Genomic DNA, 14310 nt, shown 5'->3' on the forward strand with positions numbered 1-14310 from the left:
TATGTTGTCTTCCATCTATATTATAATGTTGTGTGTTTGGAAACATGAATGAAAATCTTTAAAATTATGTTTAAAATATTTAAAATTATGTTTTTTAATAAAAAAAATAAATATTTAATGTATTTTTTACAACGACCGAGTCATTGAAATCGAGCCGGCCGAGTCATTACCGTTTCAGAGTCGGAGTCGGAGTCGATCCTCAGTCGAGTCGGAGTCGGAGTCGGAGTCTTAAAACATTGGTTAGCGGTAGAGGGAGCTTCAACATCGGGAGTGTTTGTAGCCTGACAGGGATATCAAAAATTGAGTGGATCAGTTAGTTACTTTTCAGTAACTGAGTTGCAGTGCAATAGCAGTAAGCAGTAGCACAATGCAGCATGATGAGAGGGGGTTGCAGTGCAGCTGCAATGTTGGGAGGATGGACCAACAGCAGCATAGATGCAGAGGAAGCTATCGTACGGATGCAGCAGTGGCAATGGCAAAGCCATGGGCAGTAGTATAGGATGCAGCAGTGCAAAGGAATTTGGCCCGGGAGGCCTAGCATCAGCGCAAGTACCGGTGCCGGATAATCAGAGTGATTCTCAGTGTAGAGTATTACCAGAGCACAATCCTTGCTAAGAGGGAGATTTGATTTGGGGTAGCATCGAATGTGCTCTAGCCATGAAAATTGGTGGAGAGGCTAAAGCACATGAGATCTCCAAGACCCAGAAATGGTTTGGACAGATTGTACCCAGTTTGTGAGATATTAAAATAATTATTATTTTTAATGGAATTCCTAAGTCTAAACTTAGGAAAAATAAAATATTAATGGGTATTAATATAAAATTAGGTTAGAAGGTTCCAAAAGTCATGGATCAAGCCAAATCTAATCTTAGCTATTGATTAGAGATATAATCTCGACCTTTGAAGGACCAACGAGAAAAGTATAAGAGGAGGCTTAAGGGTCAGTTGGGGAACACAGCAGAGTGATCAGTGATTCAATTTGCTAGGGCGGGGTTGCTAAGCAAAGTCTAATCAATGATCAGCAACAAGGGGCAGTGAGTACTGGACACAGAGGCAAAGATAGTGCCGAGAGACCAGCGCAGAGGCAGAGAGCGAGAAGCAACAGCCAGAGCAGGCCATGCAGAGCCCAACAGAGACAGTGCAGAGCCCAACAGAGACAGTGCAGAGGCCAAAGGGCCTGCGTCATCCACGCAGAGGGCTGCAGGAGTGACGCAGAGGGTCTCAAAGGCTGCACAGTGCCTCAGAGGGCTGACGTAGAGAGTTCTAAGGCTGACGCAGTGCTTCAGAGTTGCTGGAGAGGGTTTCGTGGGATAGGTTTTCTGAATACCTATTTCTGAATAGAGAGGTATTACTGCCGGTTGTTTTTCTCTGTCGGGTGAGCCAGTTTGGCACCCAGTTGAACTCAAGGAAATACTGCATAATAATAAACCCTCAGAATAGCTGCACTGATTTTCCAGCATTAGGTTTTTCCAAGGACATTTGTCCAAAAATAATGGTGTCACTTGTGTGTTTGTTTTCTTTCAGCTGATGATTTGTAGATGTTGAGACTATATTGTGTTTATTTCATTATTTATATGTTTTAAATAACTTGTTCAGAATTAACCAGTGGAAGAAATAAACCCGAAGAATATAGAAATTTCAACACCTTAGTGTTGTCTCCTTCTGATGTTGTATTGTCTCTATTTTCAGCACGACAATTTTCACTTACAATAAAATTTTCATAGGAAAATGTCTGAACCTCCCCAGTAGATGATGATAAACCAAAGGCTAAAGACTATCTACTTGCACTAAGATTCTTCACAGTCCATTTGATCACCACGATCTGACAATTCTATGGGTTTCTCTTTCTTGACCATTTTGGGGAGATCCCTAAAACTTTGGCTTCTCTAGACTAGCTTCTCACTGATACTCTGAAGAATTTGGTGAGTAGCTATCCAGTTTTCTGCAGTGATCCATTTCATTTTCCTTCTTCCATTCCTCTAATCTTGTAAGAGAAACTATGATCCAATATTGCAAATTCTTTATAGTTTCCTCTCATTGTTTTTCTAGCTTCCTCCAAGATTTAGCATACTCCTTACCAAAAATCACTTCCAGTTGGTCCATCTTCACACATTGTTCAAGCTAGCAAGATTCCATCTCTGATACCACTGTAATAGCATAAGGTGATTTTTCCCTAGGAATTCTAAGAGACTAGGGTTTCAAAACAGAATTTCTTTTCCAAACAATCAAAGCAATTATTGAATAGTACCAGCTTCTCAAATAATACAACAGATTGACCTGATCAAGCAAGTAGTATAAATTCAAACTCCAGTTAATAAATTCAATCGATTCAACAATTTCGATGCATTGTTCAATAAAACCATACAACAATTCTATCACAGTATTACAAATTCATACGTACTACAACTCATATTCAATGGTGGCAAAAAGAACCAAACTAGACAATTGAGAGTAATACCCTAACCAAGCTGCAACCAATTTCTAAACCCTACATGAAATCTCGTCTACTCAAGATATCTGAGCCTCTGCCTCAGATTTGCATTTTATTCCCACCTTAGTTCACTACAACAACTTGAACCTGCTCCATCATACTCTGTCGCAGGATTCGCGTCGCTTCAAGGTCACGGGCTACCTTTATCGATTCAACAAACTTGGGTCTGTTGCATTTCAGAACCCTAGCACCTCCTAAGAGACTTTGAATTCAATTGCATGACTCGAACTCCAATCGAGTGCTTCGTAAAACCTCCGTTTGATATTACAAGAGTCGTTGTTGGCGCTTATAATATATATCAACATAGAGTGTTCGCTTTGCTATAGTAAAACACGAACTGATCAGAGGAAGACTTGCTCGATCACAGTGAGACTCGTTCCAAACCAAGAAGATGGTCATATCGTCTCTAGGAGCTCAGATCACCAATGAGTTACTACAAGAATATCAGATGTATCGCACAACTTGTCACAACTTTGGATTGTCTGAATTTCTCCTGGTTTGATATCTCGTTCTACCTCAGGAGTTATTACAGAACTCGTCGAGCGCTTTAGTATTTGCCTGCCCAGACTTCATTTAATCTTCAAACAACTCGCACGACTCATGTTTGCTCTGTTATAGGAAAACACGAACTGATCATAGGGAGACTCGCTCGATCACAATAAGACTCGATCTAGACCGAGAGAGGCTCATGTCGTCTATAGGAGCTCAAATCACCAATGAGTTACTACAAGAATATCAGATGTATCGCACAACTTGTCACAACTTCGGATTGTCTAAATTTCTCCTTGTTTGATATCTCGTTCTACCTCAGGAGTTATTATAGAACTCGTCGGGCGCTTTAGTATTTGTCTACCCAGACTTCATTTAATCTTGAAACAACTCGCACGACCATAACTCTATGCGGTTGCTTCTTGCTTGATCTCAGTATCTCGTTCTATTTAAGCAGTTCGTCTACTTCCTATTTTTCCCAGGACTTTGATTCCTCTTCAAGTCAACTCACATGACTAGAAATGGACTTAGATTGCTTGCCACTGATAGGTTTGCCTTAGGATGAAATTTGCATGACTTGATGAATCCCTTCAAACCAGAACTTCCCACAACAATTCTTGTGCCAGAACAGGGTCAAGAGATAAAAAAAAATTAAAAAATTGATAAAAAGGGGTTTATCAACTAGGGTGGAATATTTCACGACTGAAATTGATAGGGGAAAAAAGGACTTAAAACCCTCAGAACCTTAGGCTCAAGAGAAACAGAGATAAAATGATCCAATCCAATGATGACCAAATGAATTCAATCCTCTTGTACTTATAGATTTCCTTGAGGGGATTCTATTCTTAATTAATTGACTAAAATTCACTCCAAACCCCAACTTGGGTTTCTTTTCCCAGATACCCCAAAACTTGCCCAAACATTGTGTATTTTGGGGTTTTCCCCTTTATCAATGACTATAGCCTATGGGGATCAATAGGTTATATTGTCTATAGGACAATTAATCTCTAGGGAACATTACAGAACAACAAAATCCACAATGGTTTCCATGTATCTTGTCTCAAAAAGGTACTTGGATAGTAAGTTGAGACAACGACAGAGCTACTACCATTGGACGAGGAAGGACAACTAGTTCTCATTCCTGAAGAGGTTTTGGGCAAAAGGGAGAAGAAGTTAGAAGCAGGGTCATCATAGAATACTTGATTCGTTGGAAAGGCTTTCCAATAGAAGATGCTATATGTGAAGGAGAGCAGGTCTTATAGTTGCTTGAGGACAAGAAAATTCGGGAAGGGAGCACTATGATGTCTCTTTCTAATCCTTAGAGGCAAAAGGGGGTTGAGTCATAGCCTATCTAAATCCCATGGGCTATTAATAGGAAAAAAACAAAGGGGTCACCATAATAAAATAAATAATAAATAAATAAAAGGGGTAAAAGTCACTTTTCGAAAATAAAGTGACCCATGGTTTTCAGTGAAGGAAAATATTATAAAGAAGGAGGAGATTGAGGAGGCATGCAAAGAATTATTAGAGAAATTGTTAAGGAGCTCTAGTAGCTTGTTGTGAGAGGTGAAACTCTAGGTTGATTCCCAGTTTTCGATGTTGAAATACACACCTTAGTTGATGGCATTTGTTTTAATGGTTGCAAGACCACCCTAGCCAATTATTATTTTGCAGGATTGATCTCGTGGCCAAGAAGACTTATTCAGGAGGATGATTTACACATTCCATTGTGCAAACCGAGTTCATTGAATTTTAAGGGCCGAGTTCATTGAATTTTAAGGACCGAGCTCATTTTCAAGGTATGAGATCATGGTTAGCAAGGGTTGAGCTTGTGGTTTTTGTTGGGCCAAATTCCATTGAATTGTTGGGCCGAATTACCATCTCACTTGAGATCGAATTGTTGACAAGGGACGAGTTAATCATCTTGTTTGGGTCAATTTTATTGTGAAGTATTTATTATACTTGCTAGAAGGGGCCAAATTTGTGAATGCCAAGTTCATGGGGTTGCACGAGTTGAAATCATCCTTTTTGCCGACGTCGAATTTCCTTGTTTATAAGTATTAAGGGTCGAATTCTTTAATTTGCTGAAGCTGACTTCGATGAAGAACCAAGTGTCGAGTTCTTGTGTATTAGGGGTCGTGTTTGTTGAATTTTGTTAAGACCGAATGCAATCAATTTGTTGGGCCAAATTGCCATTCCTGTGGCAAATCAATCAAGGCAAAAAGGGGTTGAGACAGAGTGTGAATTTGCTATTCAGGGATGTAATATTCCTAATGGAAATATTAAGTGAATAACAGAAACATGCACTATAACAACAGCTAGGAAATTCAACACATACACAAGAAATCAAAACACAAGAGGAAATGCACCAAAACTCTGAGCCATTTTATTTATTTTGAGAAGAATGGAGTACAATGAGTATGGAAATAGGAACCTAGGCTTGCTACAACAAGCTAGGCGAAACCCAGGTTGGAATTGTGATGCCCAAGTACTAGAATGACTCCACCAAAAACCTCTGCGCTGACCCAGAAAATTACTACCACTGCTATTATAGGTGAACTGAGATTTCGGCCCTCAAATCTACTCCAAAAATTCTGCAAAATTAAATGTAGTCTCTCCACACCAACTCCAACAAAACCCAGAAATATCTCACGGACCCAAGTGGTGGAAATGGTCCCAAGATAAACTGCGCCCTACTCCAGCAATTTATGTCACTGACCACTGAATGGAACTAGAAATTATGCCCACAGAAGTGCTCAGAAAATTTTGTAAAATTAATCCTAACCTCCTCTCACCAAACCCACAAAAACTCAGAAAGGGTTTGGGCTGAATCCACCAACCCTCGATGACCCCCAACAAGTGTGAATTACCCAATTTGGCCAGAAAACGCCCCACAAAATGGAACTGTTGTAGGATGCCCAAAATATGACACTGAAAGCCTCCCAAAGTCCCGCAAAGATCCCCTCTAGAAAATGCCTGATTTCTCCAACCCAAATTTCCTCAAAAAGAAGCCACCTCCTGCTCTTGCGCAGACTTGAGCCAGTGAGCTTTGCGCACTATCAAAATGAGGGGAAATTCGTCCCAAATTCTGACCTCACTCACTGCCCTGCAAAATGCTCCAAATCTCCAGCCTTAACTATGAAGAATGTCTCAGCAAAATCCTGGAGTCTCCAAGCAATTGCAGTTGCTCCAACCAATGCATAGCTGGGAAAACTCTTGCAATGAAGCTCAAGGAAAGCCCTGAATTGGACTCCCAAATTACCTCACTAGGGAGACACTCGAAGTTCTCCAAAATGAGGGTGGAATTCCGGTTGAAATTCCAGTGCTAAACAACACTTTTCTTCTTGTGTTAAAGAGCCCCAAGAGTAGATGAAAGGTGAAATCTAATAGTCAAAAGATGATTAGCAAATGAGTCCATCCTCCTTTTATAATTTCTCCCCATGCTTCCAGAGTCCTTTTTTAATTATTATTTTATTGGTGGGTGCTATTTTCCACTAAGTGACTTTTGCCTCCATTTTAATAAAATAATAATTGCTGCCAATCTCCAATAAAATAATACTTGCCACCTTTCTCCAAAATGCCCCTTCACTTAATATCACCAAAATTGGGCAAAATTCTCATTCTCACGAAATTGGAGATATTACACAGCAGCAGAATAAGTGAGATCAGATTTGCCAGAAGAAGTTAATTCGTGGGGATCGATTTGCCATAATTCAGAGGGACGAAATGCCTTGAAGAACAGACTGAATTATGTCTCAGTGAGTAACTCGAGTAGGAGGCCAAGTTCCATCTTCAGGGAGGTCAAGTTGGGGTTTTTACTTCTGGGCCACATTACCGGTTGTCAAAAGACCGAATTCTGCATTTTTGAGAGGCTGAATTAGCACTGCTTCAGGGGGAGATATTTGCATCCAAATTTATGTAAAATTTTCTCCAAGAATTCCATCAATAAAATATTATCAGAGTTGCAGTAGTGTAACTGATTTCTGGGCTTGCAATTTTATCTAGCTACTGGTAATTCCTACTGTATGAGCTTGCACAAATTTTATGGTAATATTTGGATGTAACTTTCATACCATAATTTTTTCAAGAAAAACCCTAATAATTAGTAAAATAATATAGAGGGAATATTACAATTGGCCAGTGATAAAAAATGGCATATAGCAATATTATCGTGATTTTCGCAACACTCCTTTAAAGTTTTAGGCCTGTTTACCCATGCATGTTGCTGAGGACATAAAACCAACATCAGCAGAACGACAAGGGCATGTGAATCAAAGGGAGATGTGTTGAGACTCTTTTACATCTTCGAGTAACTTCTTTATTTAACAATCAGTTTCTGCACCTTCTACTGGTGTTCCTGAAAGTTAGAAAATTGCACAACGGAAGAACTTGGGTCCAAATCAATTGAATGTTAAATGGCCCTGAACAGTGGAAACCCATTGGGTTCTTCAAATACATTATTTTAAGAATCCATGCGTGCTTAAATATCTGATGCAGGAAACTGATGCTTGTTATCTTCCTCATGTTTTATTTTACCACATGTAGTACAGTACTCTAATGGTCCTGCGGATGAGGAAGAGGAGCTTACGGATTCCAGAACATACAAAGAATTTTTTTGAGTGCGGGAAGAGGATGTTTGGGATGTATATTTTTATCATGATCATACACAAATTTAGGCACAGTTGGGGAAGCAGACACCAGTTATTTCTTTTTTTAATCAGCAAATGGCAGCAGTAAAAAGAGGTATGGTCAAGACTGAAAATTTGCTTACTTTGCCTGTCAAGGAGCCAGTTGCACCACTGCCCAAAACATATGTTAATTGGAAAAACCAGCATGTTCCAAAGAAAAATTAGCAAGCTGATAATTTACAGGAAAGGGTTCAAAGTTCAAACGAGGCAGCAGGTTGTTGATCCAGTTCAACAAACCACTCCTTCAGGATGAAGAACCAGGGTTGACTTGATTCAAGAATTGTTAAAGGTTTGCAGATTTGAAGAAAATTCCTGAAGAGAGGAGAGAAATTATATAGTTGCTTGATTTGCCAATTGATATGCCTGCAGAGTTGAATGTTAGTGAGAGTGATTTGGTGGAGGATCAGCCTTGTATTTATTTAGGTCAGAATTATACGGATCTACCTTTCTATGTTTCATTGTTGGTTAATATTTCTTCCTTGTGCAATTATATGTTGGATTCTGGAGGATCCAAGAACATTATGCCATATGAAGTTATGCAAGAGACGGGACTGCATGTGACTAGACCCTATCAAAGTGTGTATGCTATGGATAGCAGGAAAGAAGATGTTTGGGGATTGACCAAGGATTTGCAGGTATGGTTACAAACGTATCCAGAGAGGCTTATTTGCATGTAAACAGTAAACACCAGAAAACATTGGATTAACTACAAAAGTGCAGACCTTCAAGGTTGGGGAGCTTAAAGAAACATACAAAATTGTTTTAATATTTGTTACATTGAAACCTAGAGCAAACACCCATGTTCATTCATAATTTGTCTAAAGTGAGAAGTTGGAACAAACAAGCGGCAAACTGCTAAAAGCCATTATTAAAAGGAATCTTAAAAATGTATATTCTCTTACCGGCATTTCTTCAACATCCACTTTGAGGAAGACAAGCTGTGGATATTTCTCAGAAAGCTCACTATAGAAAGGAGTGATAATTTTGCAGGGACCACACCATGATGCAGTGAAATCTACAACCACCTGGAAATGATGATAATTTGTGTAAGAATAATTGAACTAACCAATACTGTATAAATAAAAAGCAAGCCCTATGGAAAGAGTCCACTTAAAGTTGCGCTTGCTATCACTAAAATTTTAACTCAATCATCTTCTTTTGAGGCTTACTTGATTGGAATAAAAAAATGAAAATAAAAACATCTAAGATGAGTAGGCATCAATTCAAGCAGATAGCCAGAAATAGTAAGATTGGACATCTTCGAGGCAATTTCAAAGATTTTTTTTAAAGAAAAACTGCATCCAACGAGAGAATTGCCAGAAAGAACCATCCACTCATTAGGCCATTCAAGCAAGAATTTGCATCAATATTTGGTAGCTTTTCCTTCTGCGCTAAATCTTTAATGTAGTAGATTAACTGCTTAATTCAGGCCCAGATAATGTGTAAATTGTAAATAATTCAGCCTAATAAATAGCTTCAAAAGAAAAGTAGATAATATAACTTGGAATTCAATTTGATTTTGGCCAGAATGGAACAAGATTAGAAATCGAAATAGAGTTTCTAAATACCAAGGAGAAAGATGCAAGGAACTTGCTCATGAAAACATGAGAAGGTATTTTAATTAACACTTGAAAAGAAAATTTCCACTTGCTTGTAAACATGGAATGCCTTTTTTAGGTGGAGGCCTTTATTAGATAAATGAAACGTTACATAGCCAACAAGAGCCTCTATGGGATTTAAAATTTACATGTGTGCCACCTGTTACCCACCATTTTGTGGGTAATATTTCTAGGAGAAATCTTTCTCCAAGGTGGTCCTCAGCTGGCAGCCAGCAGCCCTTTGCAGCCACCAGCTAGCTCAATGTGTCATTTCTCTGCCACCTAAGCCAGCCATGTAGTCCTTCGCCCATCTTCCATGATCGTATGTTTGAAGGTGGGCCTCCCGAACCTAAAGGTATACCTTGTCATTTGGAAATTGAATATTGTAGTTTTCTTCTCATGGACACTTCTGGGCATGGATTAATGAGGGGATTTAGGGGAAGGAATGGGCTAAGTCTGTGCTATTGTCCCCTAGATTCCTTTTGGGTATTAACCTTGGATTCTAGTCCCATGAGATCTCTTTTACTGACCATTTGGCTCTAGGGATGGTATTTAATGGGAAACCTTGATTTTGGTTGTGTGGTCCCGCTCCCTCATCCGCTTATATTACCCTCTTTCCGCTCATTATTACCCCATTCATCATTTCTCCCACGTGGGTCCACATTCCTCCATTGGTTCCACATAGGGTTAGTGTTATACAACAAAATGACCTCCTCATCAACTCAAAGGTGAAAGATAGCATGACTGAAACAAAGACCACAATTGTAGGCCTTGACTCCACACTAACGCTGGTTGCACACTATAAACCTGCTTTATAAAGCTTGCTACCAAGCCTAAGGGTGTGTTAATGACCCTGCTAACTCAAGTTGTTAGACCAGGGGCAGCGTTAGTGAAACTAAGGGAAGTTCAATGGGTCAAACCATGAATTGACTCACAAATATCTAGATATTTATCCCTAAATTTGCTCAAGAAAAGCAAGGAAACATCCAAAATCAAGATATTTGGAGGATTTCTAATCTAAGAAAAGAAGGCAAATGGGAAAGAGCTGAAAAGCAGAGCAAGTTCATTGCTTTTGCCCTAGTGAACTCTATGAGGAACTTGGCAACCCTAACTCAATTGCTATATAAGCAAGGTGAGGGTCATTGTGAAAGGGGTCAGAACATTTGAAAGGATAGCCTACTAAGTTGTTGTGAACTGTCACATACTTGAAGAAGTGAGCTAGAAGAGAGAGAGAGAGAGAAGCAGAAGGGGCAAAGGAAGACTGATACAACGGATGGTTGTAATCACTCTTTCGTTATTAATACAGAACTACAGTTGTGTTCCCTACTCCATGGTGTCAGTAACCTTTGTTCATTAAGTTGTTCATTCGATACTTGTTTAGATGAGTGGTTTAGTTGTATGCAAATAGATGTTCATTGTGCATTCTTATATTAGTTTTCAATATTGTATGTTGTGATTGTGTTTGCCTTTCCTTTGTGCAGGAATTGATTTGGAGTTGGCTTTGAGGGAGTTCTTCTTGGCTGCATTGCGATCTCCAAACAAATCTAGAAGGAGACTTGAGGTAATCCTCTTTCCATACTTTGTTAACTAATATTTGATAGATGAACATGTGTATAACTTGGTAGCTTCTGCAGATAATCTTACAGTCTGTCAAAGGTCCCGGGAAGGCCTTTGAGGGTAGTTTTCATTCTCCATACACCGTGCATTTTACCTCATAGCAATTAGCTTGCCCGTCCCCCTTGTCCACACCCTGGGTCATGGCCTGGAATGAAGCCCGGAGGTTGATGCAGCTGAAAAGAAAAATAAAAGCATATGCAGCCACATTCAACAGGAAAATGTACCACAAAATGCAAAAGATGGTAGACACATACACAATTAGCAAGTGGGCAAAAGCCAATACATGAGTTCTACCCCATCATCATGGCCATCACCCTGGTTCCTACACGGTCTATGAACCTCCTTCATCATATAGGAACCCATAATTGTCCCAAGTGCCAACCCCTAGTGGCCAATGAACTACCCTACCTTTAAAGGGGGTATTCACTGCTATATCTTATACATCATGCTCTTACCCCTTTGAACCCCGATGTAATGTTCCAAACTTAAATAAACAATGATATGCAAAACAAAATCGATTTGAGACATAGGAAATTAAAACAATCAGCAAATGCTCATTAAAACTCCAGAAATGAGAACCAGGTGAACCATTTTATTAATGAAATGGAGCAAGTACAATAATATGGAGAAATGCTCCTAGGGTTGCCTCATGGGCAATCTTGACAGGACCCAACTTCCAAGTGATAAAACAATAATCTCGAAGCTGGAAATGACTGCTCCTCTAATGCTTTGCGCTGCCCAGAAAACTGCACTGCTGGTTGGAAAGGGACTGCAAGAAACTCTACCTCCAATGCTCAGAAAATGCTACAAATTTAACCTCAAGCTCCTTGACCAAAACCCACAAAGACCTAGAAAGGGTTTGGCCTATCTCCAAGCCAAAGTTGAACCCCAAAATGGTGCAAATTCCCCAGCTAACTAGCAATTTGTCCTGTTATAAGAATTAGGATTTCAAGCCCGAATATCGTCTAGAAAATTCTGGAAAATCTGAAAATTTAACCACGCAATCCTCTCTGAAAACCCAAAAAAACCCAGAAATGGTTTGGCCAAATTTTGACTTTCCAAAATCGACCCCCAAGAGGCCATCCACCCTCCAAAACTGCTGAAGCACACAACCTGCAAATATACCAACAAAATCCTCCTCCAATGCTCCGGAAAAGCAACAATCACCTCCACTAGTGTTTCCCTTGTCTCTCTCGACAAGGATCAGCCTCAATAGTTGAGACTCCACCTCCCACGTGTGCACAATATTCTCCCTCTACGCTGGCCCATGAAGTGTGAAAACCCCACTAAATAGAAGCTCTCTCTCTCTCAGCTCAAAAAGCATCCAAAATGCAGCAAAACACCCAAGCCTCCCTTCCGAAATTTCTCCTGGCCAAAGCTCCTTTGAGAGATGTCGAAATCACAACTCGGCCTCTCCTCACTACGTCCTCCAAGAATATGCACCACCTGGAGACACTGGATACAACTGCTGGAAATCACAATGAAAACCTCCTCTGAAAGAATGTAGATGAACCTCTCTAGGGTGGCACTCGAAGTTCCCCAAAGAAAGGGTGATCTCTCCACTTGAAGAACTCTTGCTAAATAGAAAGTGACTAGGCTAAGCAGCTCGAGCAACCAAACAGAAATTCGATATGCCCAAGATGAATGAAATGAGAAGAGTTGCCTTCCTTATATAGATTTCTTGGAGCACTCTTCCCTCCAATTTTACCTCCATCGTGGGCCCTCACATTACTACCTCCATGCAAAACTTAACCACCTCCATGCAAACCGAACTAGGGAGTGTGTATTTCCCTAGTGTGGGTGGCCCCCTTCTGTAATTTAACCACAACAAAATATCTTCTCCTAAGTCTAATCTCCTAATAAAAATTGAATGGGCCCTACTATCTCCAAAATTGGCTCCAAAATGCAATAATTAGTCTTGTTCCAAATTAATTTAGGAAGGGACATGACAGCCCTCCCCTCCCAAATGTTGCTTGTCCCCAAGAAGCTTCAGTGCTGGATGCTCAAGACTCAAGTATGTGCTCGCCCTCCCAAGTAGCATCCTCATCAAGCAAGCTCCTCCAATGCACCAAAAATTGCTTGTCCTCAAGCAATGCCTGAACAAGTGCCCTCTCTAATGGTGGATCCCCACTATCGCTGCAAACTTCACCAGGGTCCCAAATATGCCATTGGATCGTCCCTGATCGTTTTACTATCCTATAGTGAAGGAGTCCCTTGATACCCGGATCCCAAGCCAACCTGATCAACGTGGAGCTCCCCTTGCTCCACTCACTATCCTGCCAGATAGGGGTGTTAGAACCTCTCTATGTACTGCCAATAAGTAGAGCATCCTGACGATGTAAAACTTCGTCCAAATCCTCATGAAGTTGCCCTACTGAATAGTCCACCCCATGCACTCTGATTGTGGGCCCCTGAAGATACAACTCAATCCCCATGTGAATGAAGCGTCTCCTGCATGAGCTCCTAAAATCCTCTTGCTAGCCATCCTGCCATGTTGATGAAGTCTCCCACGCCATCAGCGAATCACGGAAACCCAATGGGAAATCTAGATGATCGTCTCCTGTAGAGACCAGCTCACCCCTATGGGTAGTTGAACTACTAAGTACTGTGATGCTAGGTCCCCCTGCCCAGCGTAGCAAGAAACTATCATGTTGACCTCGTGACACTCTAGTCATCACTAATTGTCTAGCACGCTCATACCATAACCTCCTCTCGCATAACTCTCGGCCACAATCTATGCGATGATTGAGGTTAGGCCCAACCTGCCAAACCGCCTCCATAGGGCCAACTCCTATCGCCCCATGGTTGGCCCCAATCCTGAGCAACAATCTGCCTCGCCCTATCGTGAGGGCTTTGGTGACTCCCGAGTCCCCATGTGTATGCCTGTGAATGAATTAATGCGCCTGTTATTCTGACCTGGCTCACTAAGGAGTGGAGTATCCCACCAATCCACTAGATCCCTGGATCCCATAACCATACTAGAGGTCCACAACCCCAAATCCTCTATGTCTGTTGTTGTGTTATGCTGCTAGTTGTTAGGACCCCTTTGTGCCCCATCTCTGTCTCCTGTATGTATCCAATAGGTAGACACCAAGCATCAAGACCCTGTGCCGTGAATATCCAGCTGCTTTGTGCCTGCCAAATCACACAACGAGATCTGCTATCCTAGCTCTTGATGATGTGCTCGGGTATTGTCGAAAGCCTAGGCATCATCCTGCCAAGAAAGATTATCGTCCTCCACACCTCATGCTCACCTAATGCCTCGAGCTATCCAACTGAAAAAGGACCATGTAACTCCCTCTCGGTCACCTCCCCAAGTGTGAGCCTAGGAGTGGAACATATGCTACCTCAACAATCAATCATGCCATCCCTAAGCATGTAACCATCAACTTGTGCACCTACCAAGTGTCTCAACTGGAGAGTCTCC

At 40.9% G+C, this 14310-nt stretch overlaps 1 protein-coding gene across 4 annotated transcripts in view; it reads right to left on the reverse strand.

Moving 5' to 3' along the window:
* The window catches only part of LOC149167736 (thioredoxin H4-2-like), a 283584-nt gene that overhangs the window by 40096 nt on the left and 229178 nt on the right, over positions 1–14310 (reverse strand). For all 4 annotated transcript variants that reach the window (XM_089433118.1, XM_089433114.1, XM_089433115.1 and 1 more), the window contains one exon: positions 8571–8693. In XM_089433118.1, the coding sequence (XP_089289244.1) occupies positions 8571–8693 (123 nt within the window). The remainder of the gene's footprint in view (positions 1–8570; positions 8694–14310) is intronic.

The sequence above is a fragment of the Pinus tabuliformis genome, chromosome 5_1 (assembly GCF_031772625.1).
Source record: "Pinus tabuliformis cultivar Carrire ecotype Pingquan chromosome 5_1, CPIR1, whole genome shotgun sequence".
NCBI lineage: Eukaryota > Viridiplantae > Streptophyta > Pinopsida > Pinales > Pinaceae > Pinus > Pinus tabuliformis.